This window comes from Lytechinus variegatus, chromosome 6, assembly GCF_018143015.1.
Source record: "Lytechinus variegatus isolate NC3 chromosome 6, Lvar_3.0, whole genome shotgun sequence".
Classification (NCBI taxonomy): Eukaryota; Metazoa; Echinodermata; class Echinoidea; order Temnopleuroida; family Toxopneustidae; genus Lytechinus; species Lytechinus variegatus.
In genome coordinates, this window is record NC_054745.1 from 45,835,987 (window position 1) to 45,856,969 (window position 20,983).

The 20,983-nt window shown below is 35.8% G+C and overlaps 1 protein-coding gene across 1 annotated transcript; it reads right to left on the bottom strand.

The window, feature by feature from the left end:
- Positions 1-776: 776 nt before the first annotated feature.
- Positions 777-15,600, bottom strand: LOC121417529 (forkhead box protein A1-like). The gene is made up of 5 exons (XM_041611252.1): positions 14,243-15,600; positions 9,415-9,457; positions 6,718-6,916; positions 5,017-5,282; positions 777-4,020 (listed from the first exon to the last, which is right to left on the bottom strand). Exons 1-5 carry the CDS (start codon positions 15,178-15,180, stop codon positions 3,790-3,792), a joined length of 1,677 nt encoding a protein of 558 aa, XP_041467186.1. The 5' UTR covers positions 15,181-15,600; the 3' UTR covers positions 777-3,789.
- Positions 15,601-20,983: the final 5,383 nt, after the last annotated feature.

Consider the following 20,983-nt stretch of genomic DNA (forward strand, 5'->3'; position numbering starts at 1 on the left):
CTTCTCCCCTTTTTTCACTTCCACCTTCTCTCTTTCCAATATTCAATGTCCTTCGATTTGCAACCATCTGTAGATGAAACACACAAAACAAAACTTTAAATTCTTTGGAAAAATTATTCTCTGCCCCCCCCCCCCCCCTTCTTTCCTTTCTTCTCTTTTTCTTTCTCCATCTCAAATTGTTTCTTCCCCTCTCCTCTCTTTTTAACCTTCTCTCTCTCCAATATTCAAAGCCCTTCCATTTTTAACCATCTGGATTAAAAGCACAAAACACAACTGTTATATTTCTTCTTATATCAAAGCTTGATTTCTTTACTGTTTATGTATAATTACAAAAAACACATAATTCCACTCTTATCAAGGCCTTCATAATACATACACACAATCAATCTACAATATTACAATATACAAAAGTATAATATATACCAAATTATTAGAGGAAAACCTTGTACGGGTTTCTCTTGTTTTTAGAAAATATTCTAAATACAAATAAAATATTTCATTTCTGCACGTAAAGAAATCCATGCTTATCTACAAATTTTTCACATTTTTTAAAAATTCATTAGCTATGTGTACCAGAGGAGAAAAAAATACACATGGGTCAATTGTAATTCCATGAAACAAAATTTGGCTGTTGAACTAAAAAAAAAACACTTTCTTAATTTTCTCATGACGTGTAAATCTAATATTAGGGCAAAGGGGGGTCAGTTGATTTCTGTTTAAAATGAAATGCCAGTGAGCAAATTAAAAGAAATCTTAATATTGCAATCATGATGTTAAGTTCATAAATGCAATCAATTATAAAAGAAGAATATTTTGCATAAGGCTGGTGATAATTTCATTGAAGCAAATGACTGCATTCCAGTCTCTATCCTCTCTGACTTGTGTTATTAACTTCATTGTCTACAATTCTCGGTTACATTTTGAATATTAATGATTTGACTCAACACATTGCACGCAGAATGCGTAGCTTTACAAACTATTTAAAGTATTTTTTTAAACAAAATATCACCTTTGTTTATTGCTTTTGATTTACCATGCAAAACATTGATAATACTGCCTTATTTCAATTCAGCATAGTACAATGACTTGATAGGCACTTTGTAACACTCGTAGTCAGACATCACAAAACCACCAATAAACAAACCAGAATGTCATTTCATATAGTTCTTTATAAGTTACTTGTGACCTTGATCCATGACTGGGGACTCTGTTCTGGTGCAAAATAGTAAGTATCTAAATTTGCAAACTCCTAAGAACATATTCCAATCAATTGTAAAGACATTCATAACTTATAGTTTCATGATACCACATCCGAGTATTCCCTGTAGATTCCTTTGGTACATACTTTAAATGCTTGAGACATTGACAACATACCAAGTTTAGAAGTAAGAACAAGTTTTAGAACAACCAATATACGGGTGTCATTTCCAAGATCTAACCATGGACACACAAGAACATTTCATAGATGAAATTAACCAGATCAAACTATGAGAGCATTTTCCTGTAAAACATAATCAGTAACCCAAGAAGTTTCTAAAATCATATCCTGCTTGATACAAATTACATAATGCAAAGCTTGATTTTTCTCACTCAAAATTACTTGAATAAATGCACAAAAACAACTGACATGATTTATATTGCAATTAATAAGTCAGCCTCTATCATTGGCCTACATTTAGAAATAAAAATCGTGTTAAAATCATAATCCTCAAATTCTAAGAAAACCATGCCAAGAATAATCTCTCATACAAGATTTCTTTAATTCTAAATTTCTGATATGAAAAATGAATTTTATGAACAGACACTTTGCATGATAAACCAAGTTTTCTCTATCTGCTAATCAATAAGGATTAGGATTAATCTGTCCGCATGATTCTAAATAGATTCATCTTGAGCAAAATATTTTCTCTTGTTTAAATGAAAACCTGTAAAAATAAGTTTCTTTCTATCCTGAGCTTTCAGTCGAAGGCACTTCTTTTTTTAATATCAATTTTACCCTTTTCTATAAACCAGAGTCTATCAGACAAATCAAAATTTCACATGAAATATTGTAATTTCATGAAGTGACCTTTTTAAGGATGAGTTTGACCCGGAAAGAGGGGGGGGGGTAGCACAGCTGAGTTTACTTTCACCTTTTAAGTCAAGCAGATAGCTGTGAGACCACAGAAATCTGCTTGACTTTTTTAAAGGTGAAATTAAACTTGGATGTAATTAACGCATGTTTTTTATATTCAGGGTTGAAATAATGCTTGAAGTTAGGGTATCATTTGACTAATGGAAGGATGACTCACAGAATAGGTAAATGTGTGTAGACATGAAATGCCTGTGAAAAAAAAATAGTTTAGCTTAAACCAGAGAGAAGACTGCAAAACAAACCAACAAACAATAATGAGAATTGCTAAGCCATTAAAATAGAGCAAATTGCATACATGCCACAACAGGTCTGACATCAGACAAGAAATACAAGCTTTTCTTTCCAAATATGAATTTTCAAACAAGTTCAAATTTTTTTTTAGGCTAAATAAGAAATATTCATATAAACTTCTGTACAATTTTTTTTTCCTAGGAGTTATAAAGATAAAAAAAATCTATATGTACAAAGACATCTTGCGTAAAGTACTACAATGTAAGTTTGTATGGTTATAAGAGCAAGAACTTTCTAAATCTGTAAAGTCATGAATTTAGTATCCACTATCCAGGAGTTAATAGGGTAACAAATCAGTTAACATTGAATGAAGGAATGGTGATGATTTTTTACCTGAGTACTAAGAAAGCATGAATGCTTGTAAGCAAACAACAAGAGGACAGAAGGTTTAAGATCCTCTCAGAGGGACCTAGTAATGAGGATTAATGCCTTACCAAAGGACAAATGGAAATCAAGCCTGGGTCGCCAGAATCTGAAACCCCCGCTCTACTGACTGAGTTATCACGCCACCAGGTATACAATACAAGTTTACCTTGGATTGTAAACTGAATGTAATTCATTTATGATGAGTAAATAAATCCTACTACTACAATACAGGATAGAAAAATTCTCATTAGATTGACTTTGGTTTATCCTCTCCCAATTAGCTATGTCTTGTGCCACTTGTCAAATTACAATTACAATTGGAATTTCCAACACTTGACTAATTTCTTTAAAAACAATCTCATTCTATGGCCTGATAATCATGGGTGTAGTAAAACACTGACTAAATCATCTTTCAGTGTGTTCAGATTACTCAATTATAATTTGTCTTTATCCCCATTCTAAGAATATTCTCTTTAAAAAAATATCTTATTTGAAATTTCAATGTTGTTATTTTTTGGGGTAAGAATTTTCTACAGTATAGGAACAATGGGTGGTCCAAGATAATTAATGGACATTGAAAAACCCTATCAAGCTCTAGCAAACCATACAGTATTAAACTCTACGAATGGCAAGTCAACTTTTTTTTTAAATCCCTTCCAAACAAAATATACAACTATGGTGACTGCATGCTACATCCTGCATCCCATTCTAATAAAAACAACAAAATATTTGTAAAGATAGTTTTAGTATACATATCAATATGAAAACAAACTGGGGCCTGTTTCACAAAAGGTTACAATTCTAGTAATTTCTTAAGTATGGCGACTACCATGGAAACCTTGATGGTGATTGGCTGATGAGACCCGTTACCATGGTAACTTCCACAATGGTGAAGTTACAACAGTTGTAATGCATTGATGAAACAAGCCCCTGAATTCTCTCTCTCATATAAAACTCTTAGAAACTTCACTATCATCTGCTTTGAGTCTCTGTGATTGTCACATAAAAGCTGTGACCTGGGGCGCCCTCGTTGGGCTGCAGAATTGTAGTGATGATGCAGTGTGTGACTGTGGTGAGTCTAGTAGGTATGCTGATGATACTGTGTGCGTGGAATCCTTTAATGGTGAGCTGTCAAGAATTGGACCACTAAAACTGAAGGCTGTGAATGGTGATGTTGTCATAGGCACATCTAAACTACTGATGTCGTTGAAGGTGTCCAGCAAATTGTCCTAGAGATGAAAAAAACAATAAGAATAATTGAATGAGAATCTTGGAAAATATAGAAACAGGATCTGCGGAAGCACCTTGGTGTAGCGGTTCTGATTCTCATCTTGTAATCAGGTTCGTGTGTTCAAATCCCACCATGGCCTTGCGTCCTTTGGCAAGGTGTCAATCCACACTTTGCCACTCTCACCCAGGTGCTAACTGGATACCGGTAGGAAACAACTATCTTTGTGTTTGGTTTGGCAAGTATGCACCTATAACAAGATGCTAAAAAGCTATGAATCCAGTGACTGGGTAACAATAAGTGTGAGATGCTTTGAATAGTCGTAGATTGATACCACGCTTTATAAAAGCGAATTATTATCTTCTGGATGATCTGTGTATCAACCCAGTGGGGTGTTGCAAGAAAGTTGCAATCAATTGCAAATAAATGTTAATTTTGAAACAACCATTCTGATTGGCTCAGGGTCTGCCCTTTTAGGAAAACATGCATGCAACAATGATTTTGATTGGCCAGTGACAATCAGTTGCAACTTGCGATCGATTGCAACTTTCTTGCAACACCCCACAGATGACTTTGTAAAAGATAACTCTAGAAAAGAATTATAAGCCCTAACCCTTTTTTTTTCTTGTAACCGAGATAATATTCACCTCCTTCCTGCCTCATATCACCAGAAAGTTGTATGTAAAGTGCTTTGTGGTGAAACCAAATACAACACCATATAAAACAGATTGTAGTTCAGATGCCTATTTTATACAGAAAATGATACACAGCCAATAACTATCACAAATTCCATGGAAGTTACAATGGCAGAGTTTAAGCTATGAAGTATCAAACACATTAATCATTCAGGTTCGCATTCATCGGAACTTGGAAGTACATTGTGTACCTCGATCATGTTTCTGTAAATATGTCTTTTTTAGTACACGCACATGCACATGTGTGCATGTTTTTGAATGACAATCTATCTTCATTAGCTGTAATGCTACATATAGCTCACCTGTAAACCAAGATCACCATCGAGTTGAGTTAATGTAGGGTCTAGTAGATTAAGACTAGGGTTGAAGAACTGTTCAGCAAAGACAGTATTGTGTGTAGTCTCATGTTTGGTGTCTGATGCTGTCACTGTTGTAGTGGTTGCCGTTGAGATGATGCTCTGAAGAGGAGGAGGAACCGTTGCTATGGGTGGGGTGGATTCTCTCTGTGAAGGTTTTGGCGATGAGGCTGTCGTGATCCGGGATAGGGCTTCAATTCTTGAGAATTCCTCTGAAAAATATCAAGGTTGGGAGTGAAATGTTAAGACATGTATTCTCAAAGTAATCGTATGAAACGGAATAATGAACAGAGAAAAGAAATTTAAATCAACATTTCTTGCCACTGCTATTCCCTACCAAAGGTTTAACTTCACAACAAGGCCTGAACTGAACTTGTCTGGTCCAGTGGTGCCCAATCAATGACATCAGTTACAATGTCCTGCAGACTGACTGATCATTGAAGAAATTGACATAGTAAAAGACTCCGATAATTATCCAGCATAACCCTATGTAGGCCTGAGAGGGGGGGGCCTCAACAATTACTCATGCAATATATTTGCCATGCGATGCAATTTTTCTTTACTGCGCCACTAGCTGACTTTGCCATCTTTTGAGACCAAATTTGTGACACCTGGGTACACGGTTTCAAAATTACACAATATTTTCTAAGTGCACATCATATACCAAAAATTGCTCAAAATCATGATTTTGTGTATGAAGTCAAAGCAAAATTGTGTTTTCAACCAGAAATCATAAAAAATGATAATTTAGTTTTGCTGGTCAAAATGGATTTATTTTATGCTGTCTAGGATTCAAAAGAATCCCCAACAAAGTTGATAAAAAAACAAAGAAAAACAATAGGTCCAAAAACAAATGAATATTTTAAATACTTGATCTGATAATTTTTTTTAGTAGGATTTTGCATACTATTTATGCATAAATTAACTTAAATCAATTAATAATTAATGGCAATTTGTATGAAATAAATTAATACCGGTACACATATTTGTAGATTATGTCCCAGACAATCTGCATGCCAAGGTAGGTGGGATCGCACAATCGACGGCTGAGATGTCAACCCTAGCCATATAATCTCCCAACATACCCCAGCCTAGTCTGCTATGCAGACTCTGAATGGCTCGTGAGGATCTGCTGGTTTGCGAAGCGAACCAGCCTGAAAGGGCGAGCAAAGCTTCTGCAGCCTCAGGAGACCTAGTCTGAATCAGCTGAGGTACACACACTGCAGAAGTGGGTCTACATTTGTAGACTAACCCCAGGCTAGAGTTTCATGACATCATCAACAATGGAAATATAAGATCATACAGGTCTTTGAATTTATCAGCCTGTAATAATTCGAATTCTTGCATTTACACAGCAGCTAGACTGATGTAGTTTAAGCACCATCTCGGGATGAGAAGCAAAGAATCCTAGTAATTTTATCTGGCAGCAGGAAATGGTGAAAAAAAAACCTGTTATGACTCAGTTGCGCATGCATACTGCATAGTAAATGAAATAATCAATAATTTAAAGAATTATTGTTCCTCTAGTGAACACATTTTTCCCCAGCATCCCGTAAATAATCTTGATAGAGCAGAGTATACTGAGATCATAGATTGTACGATGGATGGATGTACAATGCCATGATAGTCAATGGATTGTGATCTTACCTGGTTTAGCCATGCTTCTCTTAATACCAGAAGGATCTTTCTGAGTCCATTTATAAACTTCTTCTTCCATCTTTGCTTGTTTCTCTGGATTCATTGCCCACAGACATCCTTTCCTAGCTGAACCATTACTATTGTTAACCTGTGGTTTCTCTATCTTAGCAAAGCATTTGTTTAGTGACAGGTTGTGTCTGACAGAGTTCTGTATGATGGACAAAGAGAATCAGTACCAAGATTATAAAACAATGTAAAATATTTTAAATCATCTGTTACTTAGAGAGATGTTGTGCTGTAATACTTTTGAAGTGGGAACATTGATGGTATTAATTCATTGTAATCATTTTATTCATTACAAAACCCTACATTTTTGCTTCAAAAATTACAATGTGAAAATCTTGGTGAGTGGAATCCACCAATATGAATGAGCTTTCAAAAGTACGGTAAAAATAATCACTTCAAACTTGATTGACTGTAATCATTTTCAATAAACATTTTTAAATCAGGGATGTGAGCGAGTAAAGAACAAGATCTGAAAAAAAAAAGCTGGAGAGTGCTGAAAAAATCTGGAATAGAAAGAGCTCCCATACTTTTTTACAGACGGAAGCCCAAATAAGCTGAAATTAAGCTGAAAAAAATCTGATTTCTCACACCCCTATGAAATTCAGTTGCTGTCTAGAGTTCATAAAGATTCTGAATCAAGCAAGAAATTCTGAATTTGGGAGGATTGTTTCGATGATAAAAATTTACAAATCTGGCTCAGTTTGAATATTTGGAAACAGCACATTTCAGCTGATTGTCAACTTTTGTCTTAAAGCTCAGAAAAATAAATTATGTAAAACAATAGAGCTTCATCTCCTGAACAATGTACATGTACATGTAGGGATCAGCTCATGCTAAACTTGTACAAATGATTTGTTACATTATGTAAAAGATCTTTGTAAACATAAATCAAAGTCTAATACAGAAAGAAAAACACCTGTCAATTCCTGGATCCCTATTGGTTGAATGGAAGAGGACAAACAGGTAGAGGTCTGTCAATACAATGGGTGAGTGCACTTTAATAATAAGGGGAGATTCCTTTAGTGTATGAATAGAGGAGTGTGCTAAAAATAAATTGATGCACCTGTTCTATGGCTATGAAGATTGAGTCCTCCATGTCAATGTCATTTGAAAGTAAAATCAGTTTCACTCTTAATATGATTCACACAATATTTAAATAGCGCACTTTTCCTCAATAATTCATTGTTCAATGTACTTAAGCAAACTAGATTAGAAATAACTTATGGTTCAAACTTTAACAGTCTGTCAAAAATCACTCTTCGACAGGTAGGCCAACACCACATTACACACATCAGGTTGCCCCTGTAGAGGATGCAAATATCTGGGTTTTTTTTTTCAAACTACCGGTATGTGCCACAGGGTCTGCCCTGCACAATTGAGGCCCACCCCCTTCCCCAGCATGTTTTCTTTGAAATCAGAACTCTTTTTCAAGGATCATAACTTGTATGTCAACGTTCCAATGTCTAAACTTGTTTGAAATACATTTTTTCCATGAAATCTAACTTTGACAAGACAATTAAGTACCATTTAAAGTCCAGCTGCACACCCCTATTAGGTGTACATCGTGAGAAGAGGACATTTAAGTTTAACAGCACAGAATAAAATCATTGCAGAAAAAAGTTATTTTAATTTTGAATCCTGTACACCAGAACAAAATTAAAGGACAAGTCCACCCCAACAAAAACTTGATTTGGATAAAAAGAGAAAAATTCAACAAGCATAAGACTGAACATTTCATCAAAATCGGATGTAAAATAAAAAAAGTTATGGCATTTAAGTTTCGCTTCATTTCTCAAAACAGTTAAATGGGCTATTCCACGGTTACTCACGTTACATTTGGAGACACCTTGACTCATACTTGGAGCTGTAACTCCATTATTATTGATAGGAACTAAACATCTCCTTATCACAACAAAGTACACAGTCTGACTATCAAGTATAAAAACAAAACTTGGGAAATTCTATTATGCTCCTGGCAAATCTTTGAAATGTGTTGGTTACTCACGTTACATGATTTGGACCAACCTGTGGAATTGCCCATATGCACATCTCGGTCGGGATGCAAATGAGGAACTGATGACATCTCTCACTATTTCTTTTGCATTTTATTATATGAAATATGAAATGTTTTTATTTTCTCGTCATTGTCATGTGAAATGAAGTTTCATTCCTCCCTGAACACATTTTGTGCTTCAGGCAAGGAGGTCCTAATCGTCAAATTCGTAAAACTTGAAATATTGTATAATTCAAACAATAAAAAACAAAAGAAATAGTGAGTGACATCATCGACTCTCTCATTTGGATGTTAACTGGCTCATTCATATAGGGCCTAACTATTTTGTTAAAAATAACCAAAACTATGAAATGTCATAACTTTCTTATTTTACATCCGATTTTGATGAAATTTTCAGAATTGTGCTTGTCTGATTTTCCTCTATTGATTCAAATCAACATTTTTCTGAGGTTGACTTGACCTTTAATGACTGACTTTAAAATTGTGATTCATGGACTTAGGATGTGTCATATAGTTCTGGCCTGGGCTTTTGTTCACTTGCCTCTGTTTGGGGGTACATGTATTTGTGAGTGTATTTTTCTTTGTTTTAGTTTTTACTTTAATTTGATATGAAACTCCAAGCTTACCTTCCATCCATCTGGTGCAGTCTTGAAGTATGGGAAGTTCTCACTGTAAATAACAAGAAAACATTTTTATTAGAATGATCAAGTTTAAAAACACCAGTTGAAGAGTAGATTGAATAAGTTATCTAGGGGAATGTCGCACTGTAATGATTGGTTTAATTAATACATTGAAATATATCACTATGCTACATGTATTACACTGTAAAACACCTAAAGAACTTACATGAATGGTGCCCCATGTAAATATCCATGAATCCTGATGAACTTCAAACTCAGACAACCTTCCCAAAAAATTAATGAATGTACCAAATGTTTGAAAAAAAAATACAAGTCTAAAATGAACTCATGAAAACAAGTTTATTCGTGAGTGTGAATTAGAAAATCGAGTCAATTTGAGTAATTTTGCATTTGAATATATGAAAAACATTTAGATGTACTGGCATGTATATCAATTGGTTCAGCACTGACTTTGGCATACATGTATGTGTAAAGTAGAGAAAGTACAGCTGCCTTCTCCACCCCCCCCCCACCACCCCCCAAAAAAAAAAAATTATGATACAAAAATATGAACTGAAAAATGTACTGATTGAAAATCAATGTATTATTTTTCTTGCAATGTTTTGACAAATATAACCGTGGAGCTATACCTCTACGGTATAACTGCATTTGTCTGTTTAGAAGGTGTAAAGTAAAAGAACATGGAGCTCTGTAATAGCTCCATGGTATTAAGAATTACATGACAATTACTACATTACGTGTAACAACTGTAGACACAACAGTAAAGATAATTAAAAGAAGCTTGCATATACATGTAGTGTAGAAAGAAGGAACACGATGTTAGAAAGTAACAATTGTTACATTGTACTAAGGCTGATTGTACATACATGTACCGATACATGTGACTGTGAATGTTGACAAACTTGACCAGAAATAGTACAAGTTCAGTTCCAAAACACATGCACACTTGCACAGGAGCCCTTACTCACAAGAAAGTAGGCAAGGCACTTTCATTCATTCGTTCTCAAAGCATGAGTACACCCACATGTTGAGAACCTATGAATAATAACCAGTCACCAAGCCACACCTCCTTGGCTCATACCCAATGCAAACTACTATTGTTTTGATGCACACACTGTGTGTCACTGTGTGTGTGTGTGTGTGGGTGGAGTAACATGGGTTGTGTATAAGATCATGCTTACTCACACCTTACAAACTGGACAACCCAATAACAAATGGACTAGTCTTTATCAGCAGACCCCATATTGATCAAAAGTTTTAAAAACAATTCAATGGTTGAATCAAACCTTGTAATGAAACGTGTATCAGAAACAAATCAGTGAAAGTTTTTTAACATCAATTGGAAAAAGAATAAGTTACAAGCTGTCTGAAATGATAACTAAATGAACATGTATTTAGTGATTGCCTGGATGAGTTCAAAACAGCACCATTGAAGCATTTTATGAAAGGACTTGTCAGACAAATTATTCTATCATTTGTAACAATAACTGTTGTATCTGACAGTTACTATGGAAACAACTTAGTGAACTTACAAGCCCCGTCTTATCCGACAGTTGCCATGGTAACAATCTGTTACCATGGCAACTGTCAGAAAAATTTGTCTGACAAGTCCTTTCATTGAAACTTCTCAACTACAGCAAATTCAATAAAAGTCAGACAAAAATGTTGATGAAAGGCTCATCAGGGAAGCGTTTCATGAAAGGACTTGTCGAGACGTTTTATCCAACAAGTCCTGTTTTATCCGACAGTTACCATAGTAACAGTGCTTCTCAGCCAATCAGAATCGAGGAAAGATATCAGATCTGACAACTTGTCGGACGAAAATGCTGATGAAATGCCCCCCTGGATTGCCCCAAAAAATCAATAAAAGTAGTTCTACTTCTAGATTATACATGTAATAATTTGTACTTCATAATATCAAAATGATTCAAACAGGGTACTAAAGTATAATGTAAAACAAGTTAGTAACTAGCCAGTTACAACCAGTACATCACTGACATTCAGTAAATTCTACATCACATGACAAGTGCATGAAACAGCCACTATGAGGCAATCAGTGTGATTCATAAAGGCTTTAAATAGAGTCAATGCACCATCTAATATGCATTTGTATAACCCTCGCACACTGTTGGCTCACAAATCTGTCAGACATTATGGACCTGATGTTTGGAATTCGATACCTACTAGTATTAGGAATATATTATCAGTGCATTCCTTCAAAAATGCGGTAAAACGCATACTTGTCTCTAAGATGTAATTTCTTTAGCAAGACAAATCTTGTTGTACTCTACATTTTAAACTTAAGGATTGATATAATTTCAAGTATTATTACGCCTCATACACTCCTTGTAAATATTTGTAAATAGTTGTGGAACATAATAATTTGTTTATTTAGTTTTCTTTGTTTTGTTTTTCTTATTCTTTCCCTTCTTTGAGTAATCATTAGTTTTGACTTTTCAGTATTGTTTTTATATTTATGTATGCATTTCATATATTCAAAGGTCTGACAACAGCTCAAGCATCTGCTTATTTTGTCATACCACTGCATGTCTGCAAAAATTAACCTTGTTATAATCAGTTATGTTAATGTTATGTTAATCATCATAATTATACATTATTATTATGTAAAATTCAATGTAATCAATTTTGTGATGGTTACACTATGTAAATTATCATGACATGCAGAAACAAATAAATAAATAAATAAATAAATAAATAAATAAATTATAGGATTTAAAGAAAGCCTGGACAAGGGTCTTGTCAGCAAGACTATTCAGATTTCTAGGTACACCCACCCAATACCTCCATTGACTGTACACACTATTGATCTACTGGTACAATGCAGGGGGCCAAAGTGTACTGAGGGGACCATTGTATTATTATGTAACCCAGTTTAAATGCCTTCAGTACAATGTAGGACAAAGAACATGTGATGACAGCTGGATTCCAAGATCATGACAAAGATGTTGGAAGACAAAGCAGGATCTGAAAAGGTCCCATCTTCATGATTAAAACATGGTGTAATCTGGATCTTATTTTTATTTTTTTTTGTTCAGAATATTATGCCTGTGTACCTTTACAAGACAAATCACAACAATGAGCAATCAGAGCTAAGTGTTCAAAATGGACCTGACCTGGTGGAAACAAGAGTTCAAATCAAATGCCAACAATTAGTACTACACTACATATGAGAAATCAGCCTACATGTATTTAAAGTAGCGGAGAAAGCACAGACTGTATTTTCATTAAATTGCATCTTTTTGTGAACAATGATAAATCATCAAATGTACATAAATTAATGAGTTCATGTACATTATCCCTGAATACCTAATAAGACAACATTTGAGAAATCAGGCTTCATCAAAACATTGAAAACACAAAGGTCACTAAAATATTTTCCAATTTCCACAACTACAAAATAAGATTCATCAAGATCTTGAAAAAAAGTAGAAATGTGACCTCAGCTGAAGTTGAATCAACCCAATCTATGAACTACAGTGTATACATGTATGTAAAGCCAGTCTTGACTCTAATGAAATTACATGACATAAGCTAGTGTACATGAAATTTTTTTTAGTAGTGTCAACCATTGAAAATGATAAAAGAATATCCAATTAATGAATAATGGTCTTGGGCTTGTTAAAAAATGAGGAATACAGTATAAGATGCCAGATTGAAGGACCTCAAAACTGGGCTACATTTTTCCAGCACATCAACTGACAAAATTTAGAGCTTCCAAGAGTTCAAATTTTTAATCAATTCATGTTCACCAATCATGTTATATCAGGTCAAAATAAGAAACAAGCTTCATTACATGGTACCCTATTAATGTAGGGTGTGTCACAAAAAGGTCAATGATTTCACTATACGCACAACTGGTAAGGTTAGACTTGACGGTCCAATCACAATTTTTTTCAGTTTTTATCCAAGGTTTTACCCAAATTCAATTTCCAATATCATTACAGGCATTATAAAGATGAAGTTATGTTAATAACATTATTAATAGATTAATACAAATACAAATACATGTATATATATTTGCAATGCAAATGATTCAGACTAACCTTGTATCATTCATACAAGCACTATAAAGCCATCTGTGTTATATAGTTTTTTGGTGTACATGTAACTTATATTCTAAATCCTATGTGAATAACCAAACAATTTTTTTCTAGAGCTCTGATAAATGAACTCTCTTCTCATCCCTTTACTTCTAGGTTCAGACTAGTCAAGAACCGACAAATTGATTCCAGTCAATAAAGCTTCCAAGTTGAAGTTCACCCTAATGAAAACTTAAGTATTTCAAAAAAAACTAGAAGAAATAATTCAAAACATTGGTAAAGACTTAAGGAAAATCCATTAACAGATTAAAAAAGCTTTTATCATTTTATCTTGTTGAAATGATTGATGATTTACCCGGTGCACTATACCAAAACAGTCCTGCACTGTACACATCTCATCTCTTTATTGAAAATGGTTTTACATTCAGTTAGGCCTAAAGTTAGTCTATAGAATATCACCAACAAAAATGTTTCACACAGTATGCTCCTGCAAGAAAAATAGTTATCATGAACCATAATCAAAATAAAACATTCAAGCATTTTGTAGGACACCCGACGCAGAAGACGACATCAAGATCTTACTGCTACTGGTACTACATGTAGAGTGTAATTCTAATTTCTAACAACATTCTCATTCTTCAACTGGTTTTCCTACAATAGTCTATTTTTCTGGAATTTTTCAGTTTTTGTCAGGAAGTAGACTTCCCCTATATAAACAGGGAGATTAAATCCCATGATTAAAAAATACTCACCACATAAACTGATAAATCTCACTGACGGGCAAACAGCCAGCTTGACTATTCTTCAACGCCATTGTAATGAGACAACTGTACGAGTAAGCCGGCTTCGGGTAGACTTTCTCAGCCTTTGCCTTTGGACTCGCTGGATGAACACTCCCCTTTTGTTGCTGAAGTTTGAGAGCCGAGTTCAGATCTGAACCATTTTGCACATTTCCATTGGCCAAGTGTAACTGCTGCTGTTGGATTTGTGAGATGAGAGTCTGTGCTGCAAGTTCATTAAAGTTTGATAGGTTGATTTGAGAGAGATCAGTTGCCTGCAGTGTGCCATTTTGAAAAGTCAAGTTCTGGTTCCCACTTTGCGAGCCGGTTGACATCGTTGAGAGAATGAGTGGTGACTCTTGTTGCTGCTGTGTGTTGAGAGAAAGGATGGGGGACTGAGAAATGATGTTTCCAATGCTACTCAGACCAAGGGTTTCAGTGGACGAGGCAGAGGCAGCTATCTGTGCCTGAAGCTCAGGGAGGCTGTTGACGATCATTTGAAGACTGGCCTGGGCAGAGTTGGGGTCCAACTGCAGCGTGCTGGTAGAAACAGGCATGCCTGTTTGAGGGTCCACAAGCAGACTATGAATATTATTTTCCACTCCATCCATCCCAGTAATCTGGCTCAAATCCACAGTATTGGCTGTCGTTGTTAAAACTGAAGTTGGATTCGCATCTTGGGCTGTGGTTTGGACGGCTTGCTCGTGAAAATAACTCGGCAGCAACGTAAATTCAGTGGAATCTAAATCCAAGGTTGTCGTCTGCAGCGCGGAGAGATCCGTCGACTGGGGTGCGGGTGAAAATTGAGCAGAATCTGATCTCAAAATCTCATTCACTTCGCTCTGCACTTCATTCTCAAAAACATCATTCACCGATAATTCAGTTACTGATCCATCTCCGTAGAAATCCATGATGAAATTAAGTTAAAATCACGAGCTACATGAAAAACAAGAGAGTTGTTTACGCCAAACGAGTGCACGAGTGACTTCACTTCGGTGTAGTCCGACCTATTTAGAAATTCATACAATAACAATTTCGAAACGGGGTATGCCTTACGTGCGCACTGGCCGTTGTGGTTGTAGTCCCACACGGTAAAATCGAATTTCACCTGTAGAAAACAGCTTTGCAAGAAAATTGTAGGCGTCTGTCAGCTCCAAAATTCTAACCAATCCAAGGGAAAATATATTTTTCACGTAGATATGTAGAGTTTCAGGTCTCACTGTTCGGAAATTTTATGCAATAAGAAAGAATACGAAGTCATAACATAGTAGTACACACAATCTTTCTATTACGAACCTCTGTACAAATCTCGTAGTAAAAAAATCCCGTTGAGTGTGTGCATGCAATGAACAAAGACGAATGGCAATTTAAATAACCCGTCGTGGATTGGTCGCTTGCGCCCCACATGACTTGCCGCATAAATGGCTGCCTCTGATTGGTCGTTGTTAGTCGTCGTCAAAGCAAGCCATTATGCTTGCCGATAAATTCACGTAGCAGGTGTATCTTGGACATTTGCCATTTTCAACGTAAACAACTCCCGTTTCCTCTAAAATCTAAAGCAAAATTGTATACTTATACAAACATGTATATTTATTTCTTGTTATATCTGGAATAGATCCATGTTAAACAACATAAATTCGTAAAATGACTGTTGGAAATTTTGAAAAACGGGTCTGGAGAGATATGTCCCCTCTTTGTACATAGCTCTTTGTTCGTCTTTATTTGGGTGTGGTCATTTGCATATTTGTGGTATAATGAGGATTGTGTGTACCCGTAAGTGTCTGTATGTTAATTCGTGTGTAGTTGGAACTTGTGTGAGTACGTGAGTGAAGTAGAGTACGGGGTTACTTATTTTATCGTTGTATTGCACTAGCAGTAGCACTACATGTATGTACGTTTGGCAGCAATCGTCCAAAGCACGTCGAAGGCAAGCTCTCGTAGAAAACTACAATTTCATTGACGGGTTTATCAGCTGATAGATGAAAACATTGAGTGACAGAGCAAGCTAGCGACCTCAGACCTCTTTTCGAAACCTTAAAGATCCGGGGTAGTTTTAGTTCGTTTTCCGAACCAAGTAGAACTAGGAAAATAATTGCCGCATTGAAAAGATTAATAAAAGGAGGACAGATCGAACCCAAGGGATAGTGCCTCGGCCCGGAGAATAGATACTTCATATACAGTTATAACTGTTATGCCCTTAGACAATTATTATCCAGTGGTCCCTGGCCCAGGGATCGTTAATGACCTTTCATAAAACGACGTGCGTGTGGACAACTTGCGGTACTATCTTAAAGCCCCCCGTAATTCAACAACCAAGAAAAGGGGGAAGGATTATGGGGAGAAATGGTGTGAAGTCAGATCTATCATGACAAATACTTGGGTCAAATTACCTGCTCACTCTCTTTGCTCGCTAGGGACTTTAAAGAACAGGTAGATCGAAAGAATGGATCGTGAAAACCGTTGAATATGCTCTTATTTTTTAAATACTAGGAATTTTTATCTGAATTATGGTAATTATAATGACAGGATTTCAGAAGGCCCCCCACCCCCCAAAAAAATCCTCAATTTTTTAAAAAATTTGACAAAAAAAATGGTTTGTGTCCATGCAGGCGCGTAGCCAGGGGAGATGGGCGGTGGGGGCGGTCGCCACCCCCCCCCCCCAAAAAAAGTCCCCGAAACAAGAGGAAGGTATAAAATGTGTGTCGTATTAAATAAAAAAGTACAATATTTTTAATCAAATTCTATTAAACTTCATGTCATTTCCCTGCACATTCACCTCCTGTCCTGTTTTGCGCCCTCAGTTTGAAATTATGAATGACACTTAAGTTTTTTTTATAATTCAAAATGAAGCGCTTCAGGATAAGTCAAAGAAATTAGGCATTCCTTTTATATAATGTAAATCACAGAAGTTTTGCGCACTATACATTTCTTCCGCTGTTTTGCGAGTTAAAGATATGCACTGTCGCTAAATTGTTGTGATAAAATCTGATCTTTCTAAGGGAATTATTCAATATATCTTTGAGAATACCCTTTCTCGGGACACTTCATGGCAAAACAAATTGACAAAACGCTTTAGCTTCCGCGCTTCGCGCGGGGTTACTATTATTTTAATTTATTCCATTGTATTCCATTTTGTGCGTTCACAATCACTTTTGAAAACAAATAAAGGTTCATGAAAGCAAGGTTCAAAATCACAAAATAGTCAACTTAATTTTAGCTAATATAGGTACTAGAGACAAGAAAGACGGCTCCTTTTCATTTTAATTTATGAAACACCAAAATTCGGGCGGGAGGGGGAATCTCCCCATCCCCTTTGCTTTTTATACAAAAATGCTTGGAATTTCCACTTTTCAGGTTGGAATATCACACACTTTTGGCTCTTGTTTTTGCGCTCGCACCAATTATTGTTTATCAATGTATTCAGAGTCTGTTCTTGGTTAAATAAAATGCATAGAATGTCCAGTTTTCTGGTTAGAAAAATAAATTTTCAGCTCGCAGTTCGCGCTCGCATTATTAGATTGGTGAGATAGGTAGCCCGTATCCTATTCGTAAGTCACTAAATGCATTCTTTAAAATGTTCCTTTTCTGGTCATTATATTAAAGATGTCAGCTTGCGCTTCGCGCTTAATTCTTTAGTTAGATTCACGTCTTTTTTTCATGCAGAAACTGCTGAGAATGTTTACTTTTCATTTTTTATAAAATCAAATTTCCCAAAGTTTGAGGTCGAGAATTGATGCGCTCGCAACCTCTCGGAATGATGACCTTTTTACAATAATTAAGTCCATAATTGACAAAAAAACGAGTTTTACAACTTCAGATTTGAATTTCCGATCAATCAGAAATCACTTCCAAAGAAAAAAAAAACTTTGCTGAAGTTAATTACTATAAAATACATACCTTCTTTAGATGATAATCTCATGTTGAAAATACCTGTTTACATCAAAATGCCATTTTTGGCATATAAGTGCCCTTTTTAGCTTTGCCCCCCCCCCCCGAAAAATACGTTCTGCCACCCCTGCATGGTGAGGGGTATCATCCCACCACGTCACAAACTTCTTGAACCGACGTATGGATCATATCTTTAAAGGAAACATGGAAGCGAGGGACCAAAGAAATCGAGCTTATTAGAAAATAAAGGAATTCACTACCTAATTTGGGTGAATCTCAGAGGATTTCATTATTTTTTAAGTGCTAGTTTTAACCAAACTTTTCATTTTTTCCGATGGAGGACAATGTCCCATCGCGAGATGTAGCTATTGAGATGAACCCCAATCGTATACATTCGTAATTCCAAAGCTTCGTTATTCCGAAGGTTCGGATATTCCGAAGGTTCCTTAATCCGAAAGCGAAATAAGGTTCATTGTTCCGAAGGTTCGACAATCCGAATACGAAATGAGGTTCGTTGTTCCGAAGGTTCATTAATCCGAAAACGAAATAAGGTTCGTTGTTCCGAAGGTTTGTTTATCCAAAAACGAAATGAGGTTCGTTGTTCATTTCGTTTTCGGACTAACGAACCATCGGAATTACGAACATCATTTCGTTTCGGATTAAGGAACCTTCCGAATTACGAACCTTATTTCGTTTTCGGACTAACGAACCTTCGGAATTACGCCTCTCATTTTCTTTTCGGATTAACGAACCTTCGGAATTACGAACCCTTGAACATCGAGGTATAGGCAATTTCGCATATATTCGTAATTCCGAAGCTTCGTTATTCCGAAGGTTCGTTATTCCGAAGGTTCGTATTTCCGAAGGTTCGTAATTCCGAAGGTTCGTAAGTCCGAAAAAAAAGTGAGGTTCGTAATTCCGAAGGTTCGTTAATCCGAAAACGTAATGATTAGCGAATCTTATTTCGTTTTCGGACTAACGAACCTTCGGAACATCGAACCTTATTTCGTTTTCGGATTATCGAACCTTCGAAATAACGAACCTTCGGGATAACGCCACAAATGTTCGGATTAACGAAACCTTTTACGTTTTCGGATTAACGAACATCGAGGTATAGGCAATTTATGTGTTAAATTAAATCGTGCGGGATTGAAATGAATCCAATGACCGGGGTAATAATATGCTGTAACGCGCTTTGGGCCATTCTGGGAAAAGCGCTTTATAAAAATTGGCTATTATTATTATTATTATTAAATTACGAAGTGTAAGCGGCATAACGTGTTTCGGAATTACGAAGTGTAACCGATCCAACATATGCGTAACAATAAAGTTTAATCCTTTAATTTAACGTGGGAGCGTCGTGGTCTAGTGCGGCGTGTTTTCCTTCAGCAAGATATTTACCAACATTGTGCTGCACTCAATCCAGGTGAGGTGAATGGGTACCTGCTAGGTCGAAATTCCTCAAATGCTTGAGCGCATATTATGGCGGCTCGGTTAAAAAGCCGGGAAAAATATTATGTTATCAAAATGTAGAGCGCGGTAGAATGAGTAAATAGAGTACTTTTTTTTCTTTTTTCCCCTCAGGGATTTAATTGGCAATCAAAAATCAATGGATACAGAGTACAATTAGTAACACTTTTGACTTATACAAAAAATGAACTGACAAGTGTAACAAAATAATTTTACATTCGAAAGTCAATCATTAAAGACATTTTTTCAATCGAAACCATCATTTTTCAAATCTGCGTTCTGTGAAATTAAGTTGGGCAATGCATTTTACATTTTAGTAATAATTGTTTATTGCCGATTTAATGATACTGAAAAGAGGAATTGTATTGTTTATTTTACAATCATAATACAGTTTTTCTTACTATAATGAAAATACAATTAAGTGCAGCATAGTTGTTTTTTCCAGTAAATCCGAATATTTTATTTTCATCTAAAAAATGTATATAGTCTCACTGGTTTTGGTCCTAATCCAGTCCTCTAACTCTTCCCAAATGTGATAATACCTGCACTCCGAGTATAGATGCAAAACCGTTTCAATTTCTTTTCGACAATATGTGCATTTGTTTACTGAAACTAATGTCAATTTGAAAAGCAAATCATTTGTAAATAATATATGTTGCACAACCTTATATTGTACAGTATAGTATCTGCGCTTTATCCATATCTGACAGTATTATTAATCCCACATGAAAGTTAGTTTGAGATATAAACTGTATATTTAGTTTTATCGGCTGCTGCAAAAACGCCGATGTGAATTTAACACCATCCTGGTATAATATCGGTCTACTCCAGAGAGGTGTTGAAAAACACCAGTTATTTTAAGAATCAATCTGACATTGGTTCAACACTAATTGGTGTTTCTTAAATATACCAAATTGGTGTTAGCCTAACTAAACTCCAAACATGCCACACCGGTATTATTACAACACCTCTATTGTGTGGACCGATATAAATACCAGGCTAATGGTTTCACAGTGCATGTGGATGAATAATGCAATCGCAGAGCGCGATGGTTTTTTTTTATTCCTACTGAGCTGAAAATAGGACAATTTCTTAACCCCAGGCGCAAGGAGGCCGCGACCCCAACCCCCCCCCCCCCCCCTTATTGGCAGCGCAAAAGAAATGGGGAACGGGAAGGGAAAAAAAGAAAAAGAAAGGAAAAGAGAGGAGAAAAAAGAGGAAAATTAAAGAAGGAAGACGAGTGAATAAAATAAGGTTGAAGGGAAGACTTGAAAAATAAATATTCGCTCGCATTACCTGTTGGATTAATACACATCTTATATACCCAAATAGGCAGGAATGGCGCTAAAAATATAA

What these genes read in the sequence shown, in the direction of transcription:
- LOC121417529 (XM_041611252.1), bottom strand. Translation starts at nt 15,180, where the DNA reads ATGGATTTCTACGGAGATGGATCAGTAACTGAATTATCGGTGAATGAT. An exon ending in CTGCACCAGATGGATGGAAG is followed by an intron (nt 6,917 to 9,414) that starts GTAAGCTTGGAG and finishes TCCATCATACAG; the next exon opens with AACTCTGTCAGACACAACCT. An exon ending in ATGGTGATCTTGGTTTACAG is followed by an intron (nt 4,021 to 5,016) that starts GTGAGCTATATG and finishes TTTCATCTCTAG; the next exon opens with GACAATTTGCTGGACACCTT.